Raw genomic sequence first — 20,653 nt, 5'->3', positions numbered from 1 at the left:
CACTGCAACCCCTCACAGACACTCTAGTTGGAACGCAGGAACGAGCCCTGCTGCAAAGTATTGCATCAAAAATTGTAATTACACGCCCCTGTTAGACAGGGGCAGAAAAATTGGGCCTTAGGCACTGGTGCTGGTGCCACAACACTGCAACCCCTCACAGACACTCTAGTTGGAATGCAGGAACGAGCCCTGCTGCAAAGTATTACATCAAAAATTGTAATTAACACGCCCCTGTTAAACAGGGGCTGAAAAATTGTGCCTTAGGCACTGGTGGTGGCGCCCAGAACCAAAAATGTTCTTACAAGCTATCAGCGTGATGATTGAGGAGGAAGAGGATAATTACTCAGGGATAGTCACTCAGCATCAGCATAGGCAGTCTTTGAAGGGATCTGAGATTTCAAAAAAAATTATTCGGTTACATCAGCATCAGGTGCTTGGTAGCTGGTGGTGATCCAAGACTCATTCATTTTTATGAAGGTCAGCCGATCGACCGAGGCGGTGGACAGACGCACCCTGTGATCGGTTACCACGCCTCCAGCAGCACTGAATGTGCGTTCCGAAAGAACGCTGGATGCAGGACAGGCCAGTAGCTCAATTGCATACTGTGCAAGCTCTGGCCAGTGATCCATCCTCAAGACCCAGTAACCCAGAGGATTTTCGGTGGGAAAGGTGTCCAAGTCTGATCTTGCCCCTAGGTATTCCTGCACCATGTAAAACAGACGCTGGCGATGGTTGCTGGAACCGATCATACCTTGGGGCTGCGGACCAAAAAATTGTCTGAACGCATCGGTCAGACGGCCACCTTCTCCACCGCTCCTTCTTTGACTGACCGAAGCCTCAGCAACACGTTGTCCAGAAACAGGAGTTTGTAACCTCCCAGTCTCTGGGAACGCATTGCACAGACCTTTCTGCAAGGCCTCACGAAGATGTTTCATCCTCTGCTCCCTCTGCGATGGCAAGATAAGGTCCGCAACCTTACCCTTGTAACGTGGATCAAGGAGGGTTGCCAGCCAGTATTGGTCCTTCTCCTTGATACCACGAATACGAGGATCCTTACGCAGGCTTTGCAGGATCAGGGAGGCCATGCAGCGTAGGTTTGCTGAGGCATTCGGTCCGGAGTCCTCTGGGTCACTAAGGACGACAACGTCCGCAGCCACCTCCTCCCAGCCACGTACAAGTCCATGTGTTTCTTGGGACTGATCCCTTAAAGACTGCTGCTGATGCTGAGTGCCAGGCTCCACCTCCATACTGACACAATCTTCCTCCTCCTCCTCCTCCTCCTCCTCCTCTTCCTGTGTGATCGGCGGGCACGCAGGAACACTGTCTGGATAAAGGGGGCCTTGAGAGCTAAGGAAGTCCTCCTCTTCCTGCCTCTGTTCTGCCTCAAGTGCCCTGTCCATTATTCCACGCAGCGTGTGCTCCAACAGGTGGACAAGGGGGACAGTGTCACTGATGCATGCACTGTCACTGCTCACCATCCTCGTGGCCTCCTCAAATGGTGACAGGACAGTGCATGCATCCCTGATCATGGCCCACTGGCGTGGGGAAAAAAAACCAAGCTCCCCTGACCCTGTCCTGGTGCCATAGTCGCACAGGTACTCATTGATGGCCCTCTGCTGCGTGTGCAGCCGCTGCAGCATGGCCAACGTTGAGTTCCACCTGGTGGGCTTGTCACAGATTAGGCGGTTCTTGGGCAGGTTAAACTCCTTTTGGAGGTCCGTCAGCCGAGCACTGGCATTATATGACCGGCGGAAATGCACAGACTTTCCTGGCCTGCCTCAGGACATCCTGTAAGCCCGGGTACCTGCCCAAGAACCGCTGCACCACCAAGTTAAGGACGTGAGCCAAACAGGGCACATGGGTCATTTGTCCCTGTCGAAGGGCAGAGAGGAGGTTGGTGCCATTGTCGCAAACCACCATTCCTGCCTTAAGTTGGCGTGGCATCAACCACCTCTGAACCTGCCCCTGCAGAGCTGACAGAACCTCTGCCCCAGTGTGGCTCCTGTCCCCCAAGCACACCAGCTCAAGCACCGCATGGCATCTTTTGGCCTGCATACTTGCGTAGCCCCTTGAACGACTACGGAGCACCGCTGGTTCCGAGGAAGAGGCCATGGAGGAAGAAGAAGAGGAGGGGGTGGAGGAGAGAGGTGTGTCACAATCAGCATTTTGGAGGCGTGGTGGCGGAACAACCTCCAACACTACTGCACCTTGTCCTGCATCCTTCCCAGCTGCCAGCAGAGTCACCCAATGTGCCGTGAAACTTAGGTAACGTCCCTGTCCATGCCTGCTGGACCATGAATCAGCGGTAATATGCACCTTACCGCTGACCGCCCTGTCCAGCGAGGCATGGACATTGCCTTCCACATGCCGGTAGAGAGCCGGAATCGCCTTCCGTGAGAAAAAGTGGCGTTTGGGTACCTGCCACTGAGGAACCGCACATTCCACAAACTCACGGAAGGGGGCAGAGTCTACCAACTGAAAAGGCAGCAGTTGAAGTGCTAGCAATTTTGCCAAGCTAGCATTCAACCGCTGGGCATGTGGATGGCTGGGAGCAAACTTCTTTCGGCGGTGCAGCAGCTGGGGCAGGGAAATTTGCCTGGTACAATCTGACGTCGGTGTACCAAAAGCAGATTGCCCACAAGTACTTGGCTGTGACACACCTAATTCTACACCTTCATTCCTCTCACTGCAGGTCTCAGAGAGGACTGGAGGTCTAGTGGGGTTGGAAATCTCAGCTGATGAGGAGCAAGGAGAGATCCTCTTTGTTCTTTGGTGTGGGTCTTTTAGATACGCTTGCCAACGAACTGCATGGCAGGTCAACATATGTCTGGTCAAGCATGTGGTACCCAAGCGGGAGATGTTTTGGCCACGTGAGATACGCTTGAGACATATGTTGCAAATAGCAGCGGTGCGATCTGATGCACTCGTCTCAAAAAAGGCCCACACCAAAGAACTTTTTGAATAACGCGCAGAGACTGCAGCGCCCTGCACATGTGGAGCTTTGGTGTGTGATGCAGTCAATGTGCTGCCCTTAGGCTGGCCCCTGGAGGGCATCCTGCCTCGTTGGTGATGTGCCGCCTCCTCCTCCTCCTCCTCCTCCTCCTCTCTCCTATCAGGCACCCACGTTGAGTCAGTGACCTCATCATCCCCTCCCTCCTCATCACTGGAGCAAACCTGGCAGTATGCTGCAGCAGGGGGAGCATGACTGCCAGATTGCTGTCCTTCTTGGGCACCCCCTCTGTCCGTGCTCATGTTACTGCCTTCATCGTGCTCAGTATCATCATCGGAGCCTTCCAAACGCTGGGCATCCTCCTGGAGCATGTACCCAACACTGTGGTCAAACAGTTCGAGGGAATCCTCATGAGGACATGGTGGAGCTAGGGAAGGAGTCACTGATGACATTGAGCTGAGGGAAGAGGCTGCTGCTTTGCCAGACAAAGCACCCTGGGCATGGGTGAGAGAGGATGAGGAGGATGAGGACGGCTTGGTCATCCACTCGACCAAGTCTTCTGCATGTTGCGGCTCAACACGGCCAGCTGCCGAAAAAAAGGCCCAGCGTGTCCCATGGCCACGTGCTGATGAGGATGCACCGTCTCCACGACCAGCACTAGACACAGAGCCTGCTTGCCCTCTCTTATTGGCTTGTGACTGTCTGCCTCTCCTTCTTGGCCTTCCAGACATACTAATGGCCTGTAGCTGCACTAAGCTGGGATAGAACACCAGTAATTTTCTTCAGGTAGCTTTATATACTGTAACCAGACAAGCCTTCCTGTCAGTAGGAAGATAACAGGAACGGATCTAGCTGAACACTGTGAGCAGGACGCACTGTACTAAATGTAAATAGTCTAGCTGCCTGACCGTGGTACTAATAGGATCAAATAGAACACCAGTAATTTTCTTCAGGTAGCTTTATATACTGTAACCAGACAAGCCTGCCTGTCAGTACGAAGATAACAGGAACGGATCTAGCGGAACACTGTGAGCAGGACGCACTGTACTAAATGTAAATAGTCTAGCTGCCTGACCGTGGTACTAATAGGATCAAATAGAACACCAGTAATTTTCTTCAGGTAGCTTTATATACTGTAACCAGACAAGCCTGCCTGTCAGTAGGAAGATAACAGGAACGGATCTAGCTGAACACTGTGAGCAGGACGCACTGTACTAAATGTAAATAGTCTAGCTGCCTGACCGTAGTACTAATAGGATCAAATAGAACACCAGTAATTTTCTTCAGGTAGCTTTATATACTGTAACCAGACAAGCCTGCCTGTCAGTAGGAAGATAACAGGAACGGATCTAGCTGAACACTGTGAGCAGGACGCACTGTACTAAATGTAAATAGTCTAGCTGCCTGACCGTGGTACTAATAGGATCAAATAGAACACCAGTAATTTTCTTCAGGTAGCTTTATATACTGTAACCAGACAAGCCTGCCTGTCAGTAGGAAGATAACAGGAACGGATCTAGCTGAACACTGTGAGCAGGATGCACTGTACTAAATGTAAATAGTCTAGCTGCCTGATCGTGGTACTAATAGGATCAAATAGAACACCAGTAATTTTCTTCAGGTAGCTTTATATACTGTAACCAGACAAGCCTGCCTGTCAGTAGGAAGATAACAGGAACGGATCTAGCTGAACACTGTGAGCAGGACGCACTGCACTAAATGTAAATAGTCTAGAAGATAACAGGAACGGATCTAGCTAAACTGAATACAGTGTATATATATGCAACACCTGGGATGCATATATATATACACAATACACTGTAAGTGCAGCTAACTGACTGACTGTTCTGCCTAATCTATCTAACTCAAATCAAATGACACTGTCTGTCTCTCTCTCTCTCTCAATGAACGCCGGAACACACACTACACAGGGCCGCCGTGCAGGCGGCCTTATATAGTGTGGGGCGTGTACTAAATCCCCTGAGCCATAATTGGCCAAAGCCTCCTTGGCTTTGGCCAATTATTACTCTTTGTTCAGGCGGCGCTGTGATTGGCCAAGCATGTGGGTCATAGTGCATGCTTGGCCAATCATCAGCAAGTAATGCACTGCCATGCCGCAGTGAATTATGGGCCGTGACGCGCCACACGAATTTGGCGCGAACGGCCCATATCGTTCGCAATTCGGCGAACGGGCGAACAGCCGATGTTCGAGTCGAACATGGGTTCGACTCGAGCACGAAGCTCATCCCTAGAGAGTAGAGGGGTGAGAGGCTGCAGAGACATAGACACACAGGAGAGGAGAGGGGTGAGTGGCTGCAGAGACATAGACACACAGGAGAGGAGAGGAGTGAGAGGCTGCAGAGACATTGACACACAGGAGAGGAGAGGGGTGAGAGGCTGCAGAGACATAGTACAGGAGAGGAGAGGGGTGAAAGGTTGCAGAGACATAGACACAAAAGACAGGCGAGGCAGAAATACCAAAGAGGCACAGATATAAGAAAAAATTATATGCATACTCACAGGCCCTAATGTCTGCTGCAAAAAGATAAAGATTCATTGTTTGTTACACACAGTATCTCACAAAAGTAAGTACACCCCTCACATTTTTGTAAATATTTTATTATATCTTTTCATGTGACAACACTGAAGAAATGATACTTTGTTACAATGTAAAGTAGTGAGTGTACAGCTTGTATAACAGTGTAAATTTGCTGTCCCCTCAAAATATCTCAACACGCAGCCATTAATGTCTAAACAGCTGGCAACAAAAGTGAGTACACCCCTAAGTGAAAAATGTCCAATTTTGGCCCAATTAGTCATTTTCCCTCCCCGGTGTCATGTGACTTGTTAGTGTTACAAGGTCTCAGGTGTGAATGGGGGGCAGGTGTGTTAAATTTGGTGTTATCGCTCTCACTCTCTCATACTGGTCACTGGAAGTTCAACATGACACCTCATTGCAAAGAACTCTCTGAGAATCTGAAAAAAAGAATTGCTGCTCTACATAAAGATGGCCTAGGCTATAAGAAGATTGCCAAGACACTGAAACTGAGCTGCAGCACGGTGGCCAAGACCATACAGTGGTTTAACAGGACAGGTTCCACTCATAAAACAGGCCTCGACATGGTCAATCAAATAAGTTGAGTGCACGTGATCAGCGTCATATCCAGAGGTTGTCTTTGGGAAATAGACGTATGAGTGCTGCCAGCACTGCTTCAGGGGTTGAGGGGTGGGGGGTCAGCCTGTCAGTGCTCAGACCATATGCTGCACACTGCATCAAATTGGTCTGCATGTCGACGATGATGCACAAGAAGCCTGCAAACAGCTTGCTGAGGACAAGCAGACTAAGGACATGGATTACTGGAACCATGTCCTGTGGTCTGTGGAGACCAAGATAAACTTATTTGGTTCAGATGGCATCAAGCGTGTGTGGTGGCAACCAGTTGAGGAGTACAAAGACAAGTGTGTCTTGCCTACAGTCAAGCATGGTGGTGGGAGTGTCATGATCTGGGGCTGCATGAGTGCTGCCAGCACTGGGGAGCTACAGATCATTGAGGGAACCATGAATGCCAACATGTACTGTGACATACTGAAGCAGAGCATGATCCCCTCCCTTCAGACACTGGGCCGCAGGCCAGTATTCCAACATGATAACGACCCAAAACATACCTCCAAGATGACCACTGCCTTGTTAAAGAAGCTGAGGGTAAAGGTAATGGACTAGCCAAGCATGTCTCCAGACCTAAACCCTATTGAGCATCTGTGGGGCATCCTCAAATGGAAGGTGAAGAATCGCAAGGTCTCTAACATCCACCAGCTGATGTCGTCATGGAGGAGTGGAAGAGGATTCCAGTGGCAACCTGTGAAGCTCTGGTGAACTCCATGCCCAAGAGGGTTAAGGCAGTGCTGGAAAATAATGGTGGCCATACAAAATATGAAAATATATACTAAACTATTTACAAAAATGTGAGGGGTGTACTCACTTTTGTGAGATACTGTATAGGCAGTTTTATGGATCATGGAATTACTTGGGTCAGAAAGATATGATATCACAGCGACTCCAATTCAATCCAAGCTTACTGTAGTTATTGTAATGTGAGTAACTCTACCTAAACTCATTTACTCCCTAGGTGAACAATAACATTATAGTCCAACAGGAAATTATATCAGCTTATCCTTAATTTGTCCAGACTATAGAAGTATTTACATATTCTTAAAGAGGAACTTCAATCCACCCAGGGTTTTATCATTTTAGTACCCTCTTACCTGTTTGGCAGAACTGTCCCGGATTCAGATACTCACCTGCCCAGTGGATCCCCTGGGCCCTCCTCGGCCAGCTGCCTGTTCTGGATTCAGACAGCCCCTTCCGCTCCCTACAATGACTAGTGCAGCTCCACCCATGGCCGCTGTGTGTCCTACTCCTGCAACCTCCGGGGATATGTAATGGGGTAATCCAAGGACGCTGAGTGAGCAGGACATGTCATTGTCACCAAAGCTAGAACGGCAACATGGGACAGGGCCAGCAAAAGTAAAAAAAAAAAAAGCAAAAAATAAATAAATTGTCATTTCTACTGGACAGGCTTTCTTAATACCATTAATAGGGTATTCCAGATCAACATCCAGGCGGACCCTAAACCATGTATAGTAGGTATTCTGGATGATCTTCCAATTGAGGATAATCCTAAATAGGCGATTGCCAGAGCCCTCTCCCAGGCTCGTAAGCTTATTCTCAGGTATTGGAAGGCGGGTGACCCTCCTACATTGAAAGAATGGACTACCCAAATGTGAGATACCCTGCGGTTGGGGAAGTATATTTTCCAACACTGGGGTTAGATCCCCCTTGGTTTTCTCCAGTGAATTTTGTCCTAAACAGACTTCTATAATATTGCTATCATTGTGGTTAGGAATGCATAACTACTTGTTTATGTACTGGTAAATTGGCCTTAATCTGTAGTACAGTGGACTGTGACTGTTTGTCATCATGGTTATGGCAATGTTTTATCTGGAACCTGCATTGTTTGTTCTGTTTGCTCTTTTTGTTTTCAATAAAACTTCTTTGAGAAGAAAAAAAAGACTTTAAGTCACTCAGTAGATATTTATAACAAGCTGTCACAATATTCTAAATTTGGTTTCATTTGGTGGCTAACAGCATGGAAATACCAACTGTGTGGGGTAGAAGTATACAAGACTGGCAGGGTGCCAACATTCTGCTGCCATAGAAAGTAATAGCAAAAGATCTAAGGTTTTAGTGCCCCTGAATTTTGAGGATGAATTTCTCCACAATGCCCATAATTACAGAAGTGAATGAGAGCATGCTTTAGAGTGCCTGTTCAGAATATGTAGACTTTAGTGTGCCTAGTCTGGGCACTCCTCTCTTACCTTTAAAAATGTGATCCACTTGTGGTGACTTTAGAAAAAGCCACTCCAAAAAGCAGCGTTCTTTCAAAGACAAGTTATGGTGTCCTTCAGTCATGTCCCATTGTAGAATGTCACCGTACACTCGGCTCTCATGTTTGGCCATTTCCATATGTTCTTCCACATCCGTCTTTCCCAACAAGAATAGAGGTTTAATTCTGTATCCATTTATCTCTCTCTCTTTAGCCCATGTCTTCCGCAGTTTTAACCTCCTTGTCCCAGTACTGGGTTGGGATTTCACCGCCAGGATCAACAGTTTTTGGTTGGTTGCTCCTTGTTTCTCTTGGTTTGGCTCCTGGATGAGTGTGCAATGGTAACTCTGTAGGTAGGGGAACTCTGCCTCAAACCTGGTTAGGTTTAGATGATAAGTGTAAGTGCCACTGTACAGGGTTACTGACTGTCTCATTATGGGGAGCGGCATTCTGGTTGGTGTTGGGGAAAAGCACATAATTTGGGGTATGTCTCTGGTGTTCTTGGATCTTCTTACTATCAGAAAAGTCACAATGGTCACAATGGAGAACAAGAAGGCCCTTTTGAAGATTACTTTATGTTTCATTTTGCCCTGGATAGAGACAGCAAGAATTTTAATACTGTAATAATAAAAATACACACAAATTTGCTTTATTTATTTATTTTCACTTTCTTAAATCTATATGTCCTGTATTTTCTTTATTTTATTGTTTTATTTTTTTTTCTAAACAACTGTTTAATATTCAATTATTGAATGTTCAGTTTAAATCAGTCATACATTCCAGTTGGTTTTCTTAAAAAATATGCACAGTCTGAGTAGAAAGACCCATCAGCATGCTACAGAAAAGGACCCTTGCTCTATGTGCAGAAGCAGTAGTCTCTCTGAAGAAGTCTGATACCTCCCCTTCTGAGTCACAGCTAGAGTTATCCAATGAGCAGGGATTGTGAGAGTTACGTAGTGTACGTATTGCACAGCTATAGGTTGAACTCAGCTGGGAGTGTGTTGGACCTCTGCAGGGAGACCACTGCTTCCACACAGCCAGCAAGTGTCCTTCTCTGCAGCATGCTGGCAGGGAACAGGCTTTTTTACTCAGGTTGTGACTGCTTTTTAAAGAAATCCAACTAAAAACTGTGCTCACCTTTTGTTTTGAAGCACAACTGAAAGTTTAATTTGCCTTTATGAGTTGCATCCTGTTCAGAAATTAGACAAATAAATGAAAAAAAATACTCACACAATCAACTGTGGAATGGAGCTCCATATCATTACTGTTCTAATAGTAAGAACCCCTTATGCAGTTTGAGATTGAACTGCCTCTTGTCCAACTTCATTGTGTGGTCGCATGTCTTCATGAGTGACCTTAGGTTATATAGTTTTCTCCAAATGCTGGAGTCACCATTCAATGATTTGTATATCACTATCATATCCCCTCTTAAAGGATAAGTTCACCTCGTGACAGACTCATCCTGGACAGAGGCTTTTGGAGGGGACTGCAGGCTAGCCTATTGCCTACTGACTATGAGCCCTGGCTTTTAAGGGAACACTACTCTTTGGGGGGGGGGGGGGGGGGTGACTGGGGGACCCTTATTTGGTGGTCTTGTTTGGATTGAAGTCCATATCTCCCCAAAACACACAGACTCTGGGAACTGGAGGTTCCATATACATATCAGTGGCCTCTAAGCCTCAAACCAGCAATGACTGTAGATGTTATTGTAATAAGCTCAAACCACTGGGGTCGCCTGCCATAATGTGTTTAGTGTAAGCAAGTCTCTCTCACTGTGTGCCTCCTAAGCATCTCCCTCCCATTGTTATTTGGATCCCCTTTTGTTTCTGTCTGTCTTCTCATCTATCTATGTGTTTATACTTATAATAATACTAGTTTAATACTTGTTTATACTTGTAATAATGTGTATTGTACAGTACTTTGTATTCAGGGTTGTACATGCCGAATAGTCTGGTCACCTTGGCTGGTTTACTTGCCCAGTTAATTAGCTAATTTTTACTGTTTGCATTATGTGTTTTTTTAAGCACGTAGACTGGCTGCAGGATGGGAGAGGTGGGAATTTCTCTAACAATCCCTGCTGCTGATAAGACTGTCTACGTGCCCAGTTACTTACTTATCTTCACTCCTCTTTCCTCAGTGTCCAACTGGCTGTATGAAAAAACTTCTTAATTACTTATTGTATGGACCTTGGGGTGTGACACAGGAAGGAGTTAACCAGCTGACCTCATTAGCACACACCCTGCATCATCTACTCCCCTACTCCAGCAGATCACTACCAACCCTTTTGAGGTGCATGTTTTTCTACGCAATCAGTGATCATTCTCACTAAATACACAGCCATAGATTGTTCATTTGGCAGAGTGTGCAGGAGCGGAGCGATCATATAACAGTCTATGTGGATAGAGCTGTAATATTGAAAACAGGAGAAATGTGTCAGTGTTTGGGTATGGGGAGCCCAATAGCAGGAGTACACACCTTGGATAAGGATACTCAGGAGGTGAACCCAGCACAGTTTCCAAAAACGTAGTACAAAAGGTGAAGTCCAATAATCAAAGTCAAATGTAGCAGAAGGTCAGGGCAGGCAGCAAAGGATCAAAGTCAATAAACGTAGCAAAGGTCAGGTAGCAATATCACACGGCAAGGAACAGGTACACACTGTGGGTAGCTCTAAAACAACTGAGCACTCTCTCTCTGGAACCTCTTAGCTTTATAGTGATTAAAGAGGAAGTAAACCCTGATGGGTTTTATGTCCTCTTTCATTTACTGCAAACCCTGCAAAGTAAAAGCATAATGGGCTAGTATGCATCGCGCAGGAGCCGACGGTCACGGCACGGGCACTATAGAAACGGCATGATCGTGCCCTTGCTTCAGTGCGCATGCACCGATGACGTCGGAGCAAGCTTATATGGTAAATATCTTCTGAACCGTACAAGTTTAGAAGATATTTCCAGTACCTACAGGTAAGTCTTATTATAAGCTTACCTATAGTTAAAAGTGTTCTGTATGGGTTTACAACCACTTTAAACAGGAAATGATCTCCGGAGGGTGTGGTAGAAGTGATGCATTTGTTGTCTATAACAGGAAGCACTTCCGTGCTGCCATCTTGATGTGAGGGGCTGTCACATGGGGTGCCGCAGGACACAGGCCACCAACAAGAGTACCAAGGACTGACATGCTGCGAGCGCGAGGACCCCTGTATGCCCGCAGTCTCTGACTGTCGCCTGTAGTATGTCTGCAGTCTCTGACCATATCTTGTAGTATTATTCAAATAGTAATGAGAATAGTACAACAAATCCAGCTCAAGTGTCTAAAATCACTACGGCAGCACTACTGTCATAATAGATTATGACCAGCTTTCATGTGTTAAAACCACACAAGTAGGTACAGCTGATAGATGGTGAGAAAAGTCCCAGAAGATACACATGTGGTGATCCTACTATGATAAAAGACAGTGCACCTCATACCAGAATCCATAGTTACATAGTTACATACATAGTTACATAGTTACATAGTAGGTGAGGTTGAAAAAAGACACAAGTCCATCAAGTCCAACCTATGTGTGTGATTATGTGTCAGTATTACATTACATATCCCTGTATGTTGCGGTCATTCAGGTGATTATCTAATAGTTTCTTGAAGCTATCAATGCTCCCCGCTGAGACCACCACCTGTTGGAAGGGAATTCCACATCCTTGCCGCTCTTACAGTAAAGAACCCTCTACGTAGTTTAAGGTTAAACCTCTTTTCTTCTAATTGTAATGAGTGGCCACGAGTCTTATTAAACTCTCTTCTGCGAAAAAGTTTTATCCCTATTGTGGGGTCACCAGTATAGTATTTGTAAATTGAAATCATATCCCCTCTAAAGCGTCTCTTCTCCAGAGAGAATAAGTTCAGTGCTAGCAACCTTTCCTCATAACTAAGATCCTCCAGACCCTTTATTAGCTTTGTTGCCCTTCTTTGTACTCGCTCCATTTCCAGTACATCCTTTCTTAGGACTGGTGCCCAGAACTGGACAGCATACTCCAGGTGCGGCCGGACCAGAGCCTTGTAGAGCGGGAGAATTATCGTTTTATCTCTGGAGTTGATCCCCCTTTTAATGCCAATATTCTGTTTGCTTTATTAGTAGCAGCTTGGCATTGCATGCCATTGCTGAGTCTATCATCTACTAGGACCCCCAGGTCCTTTACCATCCTAGATTCCCCCAGAGGTTCTCCCCCCAGTGTATAGATTGCATTCATATTTGTGCCACCCAAATGCGTGATTTTACATTTTTCTACATTAAACCTCATTTGCCATGTAGTCGCCCACCCCATTAATTTGTTCAGGTCTTTTTGCAAGGTTTCCACATCCTGCGGAGAAGTTATTGCCCTGCTTAGCTTAGCTGCAAATACAGAGATTGAACTGTTTATCCCATCCTCCAGGTCGTTTATGAACAAATTAAATATGATTGGTCCCAGCACAGAACCCTGGGGAACCCCACTACCCACCCCTGACCATTCTGAGTACTCCCCATTTATCCCCACCCTCTGAACTCACCCTTGTAGCCAGTTTTCAATCCATGTACTCACCCTATGGTCCATGCCAACAGACCTTATTTTGTACAGTAAACGTTTATGGGGAACTGTGTCAAATGCTTTTGCAAAATCCAGATACACCACATCTACAGGCCTTCCTTTATCTAGATGGCAACTCACCTCCTCATAGAAGGTTAATAGATTGGTTTGGCAAGAACGATTCTTCATGAATCCATGCTGATTACTGCTAATGATATCGTTCTTATTACTAAAATCTTGTATATAGTCCCTTATCATCCCCTCCAAGAGTTTACATACTATTGATGTTAGGATAACTGGTCTGTAATTCCCAGGAATGTATTTTGGGCCCTTTTTAAATATTGGTGCTACATTGGCTTTTCTCCAAACAGCTGGTACCATTCCAGTCAATAGACTGTCTGTAAAAATTAGGAACAACGGTCTGGCAATCACTTGACTGAGTTCCCTAAGTACCCTTGGATGCAAGCCATCTGGTCCCGGTGATTTATTAATGTTAAGTTTCTCAAGTCTAATTTTAATTCTGTCCTCTGTTAACCATGTAGGTGCTTCCTGTGTTGTGTCATGAGGATAAACACTGCAGTTTTGGTTACTGAAGCCCCCCGATTCACTCGTGAAGACTGAGGAGAAGAATAAATTCAATACCTTTGCCATCTCCCCATCCTTTGTAACCAGATGTCCTTCCTCATTCTTTATGGGGCCAATATGGTCTGTCCTCCCTTTTTTACTGTTTACATACTTAAAGAATTTCTTGGGATTTTTTTTGCTCTCCTCCGCTATGTGTCGTTCATGTTCTATCTTAGCCGTCCTAATTGCACCCTTACATTTCTTGTTGCATTCTTTATAAAGTCTGAATGCTGAGGATGATCCCTCAACCTTGTATTTTTTGAAGGCCTTCTCCTTTGCTTTTATATGCATTTTTACATTGGAGTTAAGCCATCCAGGATTTTTGTTCGCTCTTTTAAATTTATTACCCAATAGGATACATTGGCTAATGCCCTTATTTAATATGCTCTTAAAGCAAACCCATCTCTCCTCCGTATTCTTTGTTCTTAATATTTTATCCCAATTTATGCCTTTTAGCAAGGTTTGTAGTTTAGGGAAGTTGGTTCTTTTGAAATTCAGTGTCTTTGTGTTCCCTTCATGTTTCCTATTTGTGTGATTTATACTGAAACTAATTGACCTGTGATCGCTGTTACCTAAATTGCCCCGTATTTCCACATCTGTGATCAGGTCTGTATTGTTGGTAATCAGTAGATCCAGTAATGTTTTATTTCTAGTTGGTGCGTCTACCATCTGACCCATAAAATTGTCCTGCAAGACATTAAGGAACTGGCGAGCCTTAAATGAATGCGCGGTTCCCTCCGCCTAGTCTATGTCTGGATAATTAAAATCCCCTATTATGATAACACTTCCCATCCTTGCTGCTAATCCAGTTTGTGATAGGAGATCTGTCTCCACTTCCTCCCTCAGGTTAGGGGCCTATAGCATACTCCCAGTATTATTTTCCCCTTAGCTTCATCCCTTTGGAGCTCTACCCATAAAGATTCCACCTCCAGTGATGTCATCTCTCACATTCACTTGTACATTATTCTTGATATATAGGCATATCCCTCCCCCTTTTTTACCCTCTCTATCCTTGCGGTATAGGGTATACCCTTGAATGTTTGCCAGCCAATCATGAGAGCTGTTGAACCAGGTCTCTGAAATTCCCACAAAATCCAAATCCTCCTTGTACAACAGCATCTCTAGTTCACCCATCTTGTCCGCCATGCTCCTGGCATTAGTGAACATGCCACATAGTTTAGACCGGTCGCATATTGTCCTCGTATTGGGTGTTTCAATATTGCAACTAGGACTTGCTACTATACTCACCTTGTGTTTTTGTGCTTTGGTTAACCTACCACTAATGCCCCCAATACTACCCTCTGGAATATCTTCCCCGCTGGCTATCACTGTCTCTGGACCCTCCCCCCCATCACCTAGTTTAAAAACTCCTCTAACTTTTTGGCCTTCTTCATTCCCAGCAGATCTGCACCCTCCTCATTTAGGTGCAGTCCGTCCCTTCTATAGTACCGGTTACCGACTGAGAAGTCGGCCCAGTCCTCCAGGAACCCAAACCCCTCCTTACTACACCAGCTCTTCAGCCACTTGTTTACTTCCCTAATCTACCTCTGCCTTTCTGGTGTGGCTCGATGTACCGGTAGTATTCCTGAGAATACTACCTTGGAGGTCCTTTTCCTCAATTTAGCTCCTAAGTCCCTAAAATCGTTCTTTAGGACACTCCATCTGCCTCTGACTTTGTCATTGGTGCCAACGTGCACCATGACAGCCGAACCCGAGCGCCCGGTAGACAACATACTGTTCGGCGCTTCAGGTCTTGGTTACAGATTGCCCTCTCTGTCCTTCTAAGAATTGAGTCCCCTACCACCAGAATCTGTCTTTCCTTTCCCTTTGCTGCCCCCCCACTCTCACTGGAGGAGTTCTTCCCCTGGCAGCTAGGAGAGTCCCTCAGCTCCAGCAGTGCTGGTCCTTGACTGGTTTTACCAATGTCACTCAATGGAGCGTACTTATTGGGATGCTCCAGTCCTGGATCGGCCTCTCTGGCACTTCCCCCTCTACCCCTCCTGACTGTCACCCATCTACTCTTTGCTAGTGCCTGCACCTCTTTGTCTCCACCGCCTCTGTGCTGGCCCCTGCCGGCACCTGCCCTGTACATTCCTGGCTCTCCTTTAGTATGGAGGGACTTCTCAGTGCTGACAGTTGCTTCCCCAGATTCAGAACCTGGGCTTCCAGGGAAACAATGCGCTTACATTTTGCACAGCAGTATTCGCCCTCGATCTGATGATCAAGGAACGCATACATGCAGCAAGATGTACAAAGAGTCGCCTCTCCACACCCGCCGGGCATCGTACCTATTAAATTTAGTGAGGATTTGGGGATTTTACCCTGTCCAAATTACCTAACAGCTAGCTTCCTGGCACTAATACTCAAGACAATACACAGGTACACAACAAGACAATACACAGGTACTCACAGACCTACGTGCAATCGCAGAACAGTCGCAGACCTACGTGCACTCGCAATACTCAAGTATACAGTACACAATACACAAGTACTAACGATCCACACACACTACTCAGAAAACACTCAGGTACTCACACTACACAGGTACTATGACCCCTGTTATAACCTCCTGTTTTAAACTCTGGTTTTTAACTCCCACTTATACCAGTTCCACTTACACAAAGTTCCAGAACTCAGACTGAGCACGCTCAGACTGAGTTCTACACCCGGTTATATAGGCACCTGTGAGCAATTACCCACCCCCCTTAATTGATAGACTAAAGGAACCAGAGAAAAAAAAAAAAAAGCTATTTAAAAAGTGACAGAAAAAGGTGATTGAAAAACTAAAAGGAAAAGCCCCAAAAATGCAATCCAGCAAACCCAGCAAACAAAAAGCAAGACTTGTTCACTCTGGTTTTTAACTCCCACTTATACCAGTTCCACGCGTGCGTCACACTCTCATTTGGGGTTCACACACCAGAGAGATGAACACATCAGGCATTGATATGTTTAGCAACTGCCAGCCTCAATATCATGGAGGGGGTCACAACTTGTCCTGGGGTCTCCACCGGTACTCGGATAGAAGAAAGGCTCATATAGTGTGATATCGTTTTTCTCTCACGTTTTTATTCAAAATCAAAGTCAGTACATTCCATCCATTGCCATCAGTCGAAAACTGTATATAAGACTATCTAGGCATCGATAAGCATTCCCTACGACCCAGGAGATAATTAGACTCACGCTATAGGAAGGTAGCGTGCACCGCTTACTTCCTGGTTTGTCTTTTCCTGATCATGGAACGCACAGGTAATTTCCGGTTGCGTAAGGTCACTCTGTTGCGTTTCGTCATCACGACTTCCTCCAAAGAAGTTGCGATGACGAAATGCATCAGAGCGTGACCTTAGTCAGATCTAAGTAACTTTATAGGTCCTGGCACAGAAAAAAAATCTATCACTTTGATGTGCACTGCACGAATGCTCAAGCAAGTGAACAGCGCAGCCCATCACTTATTGTTAGCAACTCTGCCACGAGTTCTTCCTGTCACTTGAGTCCAGGGGCCAAATATGTCCATGCCGTCATTAGTTAAAGGAGGTTCAGTGCTTAATCGGTCAGTTGGCAGCTCTGCCATCTGTTGTTGTAGGTGCTTTCCTCTTAGTTTTTGGCACTTGACACATTTGTGGAGTATGGACGATATACACCTTTTCATCCCTACGATCCAGAAACCTGCAGACCTTACTGCTCCCTCTGTGAAGTGACGTCCTTGGTGCTGAACTTGCTCATGGAAATGCCTAACTAACAGAGCAGTAATGTGATGACATCCTGGAATAATGAGGGGATTTTTCTCTTCCCTGAACGAATTCGACCTTCTAATCCGACTGCCTACTCAAAGTAACTTGTTGTGATCAATTATTGGATTCAATTTGTACAGAGGGCTATCCTTAGGGCACTATCACACTGGCAACGCCCAGGTGTCGGCGGTAAAGCGCCGCTATTCTTAGTAGTGCTTTACCATTGTTTTTGCGGCGCTTTTCGGATGCTTGTGGGGCACTTTTAACCCCCCGCTAATGGCCGAAAAAGGATTAAAAGCGCTGCTGCACCGGCACTGCCCATTGATTTCAATGGGCAGGGGTGCTTTTTTTACACTGCTCCTACAGCGCCTCAAAGATGCTGCTTGCAGGACTTTTTTTAGCCTCCTGCCAGTGCATCGCTCTAGTGTGAAAGCAACTCGGGCTTTCAGATTGGAGTGAAAGGAGAGGCGCTTTACAGGCACTTTGCAGGCGCTATTTTTAGCACTATTGAGCCTGTAAAGCGCCTCAGTGTGAAAGGGGTCTTAGATAAGTTGATATTAAGGGGAACCTCGTGCCCAAATTTTTAAAAAAATGGCGTGGGGGGGCCCCCAGGCACTATATACTCCGAACATAAGTATATATACTATATGTCCTGCCCTATATACTCTGCAGAAAATTGGGCCTTAGGTGTTGGTGGTGCCAGAACACTGCAATCCCTTACAGTGACTCTTGTGCGCAGGAACAGGCCCTGCTTTTAAATATTATATCAAACATTGTAATTACATGCCCCTGTTAAACAGGGGCAGAAAAAATTGGGCCTTTGGTGGTGGTGGTGGTGGTGCCACAAACCTATAAGCCCTCACAGTTACTCTTGGTGGGTGCAGAACGGGCCCTGCTGTGAAATATTAGATAAAAAATTGTAATTACATGCCCCTGTTAAACAGGGGCAAATTGGGCCTTAGGCAGTGGTGGTGGTGCCCTGAATTAAAAATATTGTTGGAAGCTAGCATCATCAAGATTCAGTAGGAATAGAAAAGTCACTCAGCATAGGCAGTCTTCAAGGGATCCCACATCCATAGAAAAATCAATCAGTTACATCAGCATCAGGTGCTTGATAGCTGCTGCTAATCCAAGACTGATTCATTTTTATGAATGTGAGCCTATCAATGGAGCCTGTGGAGAGGTGCACTCTATGATCTGTTACAAACCCTCCAGCAGCACTGAATGTGCGTTCAGAAAGAATGCTGGATGCAGGACAGGCCAGTAGCTCAATTGCATATTGAGCAAGTTCTGGCCAGTGGCCCATCCTCAAGACCCAGCAACCTAGTGGATGGTCTGTTGGAAAGGTCTCCAAGTCTGCTCTTGCCCCAAGATATTCATGCACCATGTAATGCAGACGCTGGTGATGGTTGCTTGAACAGATCAGACCTTAGCGCTGAGGACTGAAAAATTGTCTAAGGGCACCGGTCAGCCGGCCACCTTCTCCACTGCTGTTCCTCTCTTTGAACGAAGCCTCAGCAACACGTTGTTCAGCACCAGGAGATTGTAACCTCCCAGGGTGTGGAAATGCATTGCACAAGCCTTTCTTCATGGCCTCCTGAAGATGTTTCATCCTCTGCTCCCTCTGCGAAGGCAGGCTGAGTTCTGCAACCTTACCCTTGTAACGTGGATCAAGAAGGGTTGCCAGTCAGTAATCTGTGATTCCTCTTCTTGATACCACAAATTCTATAGTCCTTTCGCAGGCTTTGCAGAATTAAGGAGGCCATGCAGCGTAAGTTTGCAGACACATTCAATTGTGAGTCCTCTGGGTCACTGAGGATGATGTTGTCAGGAACTACCTCCTCTCAACCACGTACAACTCCTTGGGTTTCTGGGGACTGAAAACCATCCCTTAAAGACTGCTGCTGAGTGTTATCCTCTACATCCATGCTGACACAATCCTCCTCCTCCTCTTCTTCCTGTGTGTTTGGCGGGCACACAGGAATGCTATCTGGATAAACGGGGCCTGGAGAGGTAAGGAAGTCCTCCTCTTCCTCCCGGTGTTCTGCTCCAAGTGCACGAAGCGTGTGCTCCAACAGGAAGACAATAGGGACAGTATCACTGATGCATGCATTGTCGCTGCTCACCATCCTTGTGGCCTCCTCAAATGGTGACAGGACAGTGCATGCATCCTTATTCAGTAGCCACTGGCATGGCGAAAAAAAGCCAAGCTCCCCTGACCCTGTCCTGGTGCCATACTCACACAGGTACTTATTGATGGCCCTCTGCTGCAAGTGCAGCTGCTGCAGCATTGCCAAAGTTGAGTTCCACCTGGTGGGCATTTCACAAATGAGGCGGTTAGTGGGCAGGTTGCATTCCCTTTGAATGTCAGCCAGCTGAGCACTGGCATTGTATGACCGGTGGAAATGACCACAGACTTTTCTGGCCTGCCTCAGGAGATCCTGTAAGCCTGGATACCTGCTCAAGAACCGCTGCACCACCAAATTCAGGACGTGTGCCAAACATGGGACATGGGTCAAGTGTCCCTGTCGGAGGGCGGAGAGAAGGTTGGTGCCATTGTCGCATACATTCCTGGCTGAAGCTGGCGTGGCATCAACCACCTCTGAGCCTGCCCCTGCAGAGCTGACAGAATCTCTGCCCCAGTGTGGCTCCTGTCCCCTAAGCAGACCAACTCAAGCACCGCATGGCATCTTTTTGCCTGAGTGCTTACGTAGGCCCTTGAACACTTACAGAGCACAGCTGGTTCAGAGAAGAAATCAGCAGAAGAGGCCATAGAGGAAGAATAAGAGGGGGGGTGGAGGAGAGAGCTGTGGCAGAATCACCACTAGCATTTTTGAGGCGTGGTAGCGGAACAAGCTCCAACAATACTGAACCCTATCCTGCATCCTTCCCAGCTGCCAGCAGAGTTACCCACTGTGCCATGAAGGAAAGGTAACATCCCTGTCCATTCCTGCTAGACCATGAATCAGCGGTAATATGCACCTTACTGCTGACCGCCCTGTCCAACGAGGCCAAAACATTGCCTTCCACATGCCGTTAGAGAGCCGAAATGGTGTTCCGTAAAAAGAAATGGCATTTTGGAACCTGCCACTGAGATACAGAGCAGAGTCTACCAGCTGAAAAGGCAGCAGTTGCAGTGCTAGCAATTTGGCCAATCTAGCATTCAGATGCTGAGCATGTGAATGGCTGGGACCGAATTTCTTTTTAAGGTTTAGTAAATGGGGTAGGGAAATTTGCCTGCTAAAATCAGATGGAGGTGTACTGATAGCAGATTGGCTGCAAGTACTTGGGACACCTATTGCTATACCTTCATTCCTCTCAGTGCAGGTTTTTGAGAAGACTGGAGGTATAGTGGGGTTGAAGATCCCAGATGAAGAGCAAGGAGAAGTCCGCCTTTCTCTTTGATGTGAGTCT

At 46.4% G+C, this 20,653-nt stretch overlaps 1 protein-coding gene across 2 annotated transcripts in view; it reads right to left on the bottom strand.

Moving 5' to 3' along the window:
- Window positions 1–20,653, bottom strand: part of LOC141133626 (beta-1,3-galactosyltransferase 5-like) — a 38,868-nt gene that overhangs the window by 4,081 nt on the left and 14,134 nt on the right. The window contains exon 2 of one of the 2 annotated variants that reach the window (XM_073623106.1): window positions 8,327–8,924. In XM_073623106.1, coding sequence (XP_073479207.1) covers window positions 8,327–8,918 — 592 coding nt within the window. In that variant the 5' untranslated portion in view covers window positions 8,919–8,924. Of the gene's footprint in view, window positions 1–8,326; window positions 9,087–20,653 lie in introns of those variants that run through there. The other variant, XM_073623107.1, reaches the window with a different exon arrangement.

The sequence above is a fragment of the Aquarana catesbeiana genome, linkage group LG03, assembly GCF_042186555.1.
Source record: "Aquarana catesbeiana isolate 2022-GZ linkage group LG03, ASM4218655v1, whole genome shotgun sequence".
Lineage (NCBI taxonomy): Eukaryota > Metazoa > Chordata > Amphibia > Anura > Ranidae > Aquarana > Aquarana catesbeiana.
The sequence above is the reverse complement of the archived record's forward strand: the minus strand, read 5'-3'. Positions and strand labels throughout refer to the sequence as shown.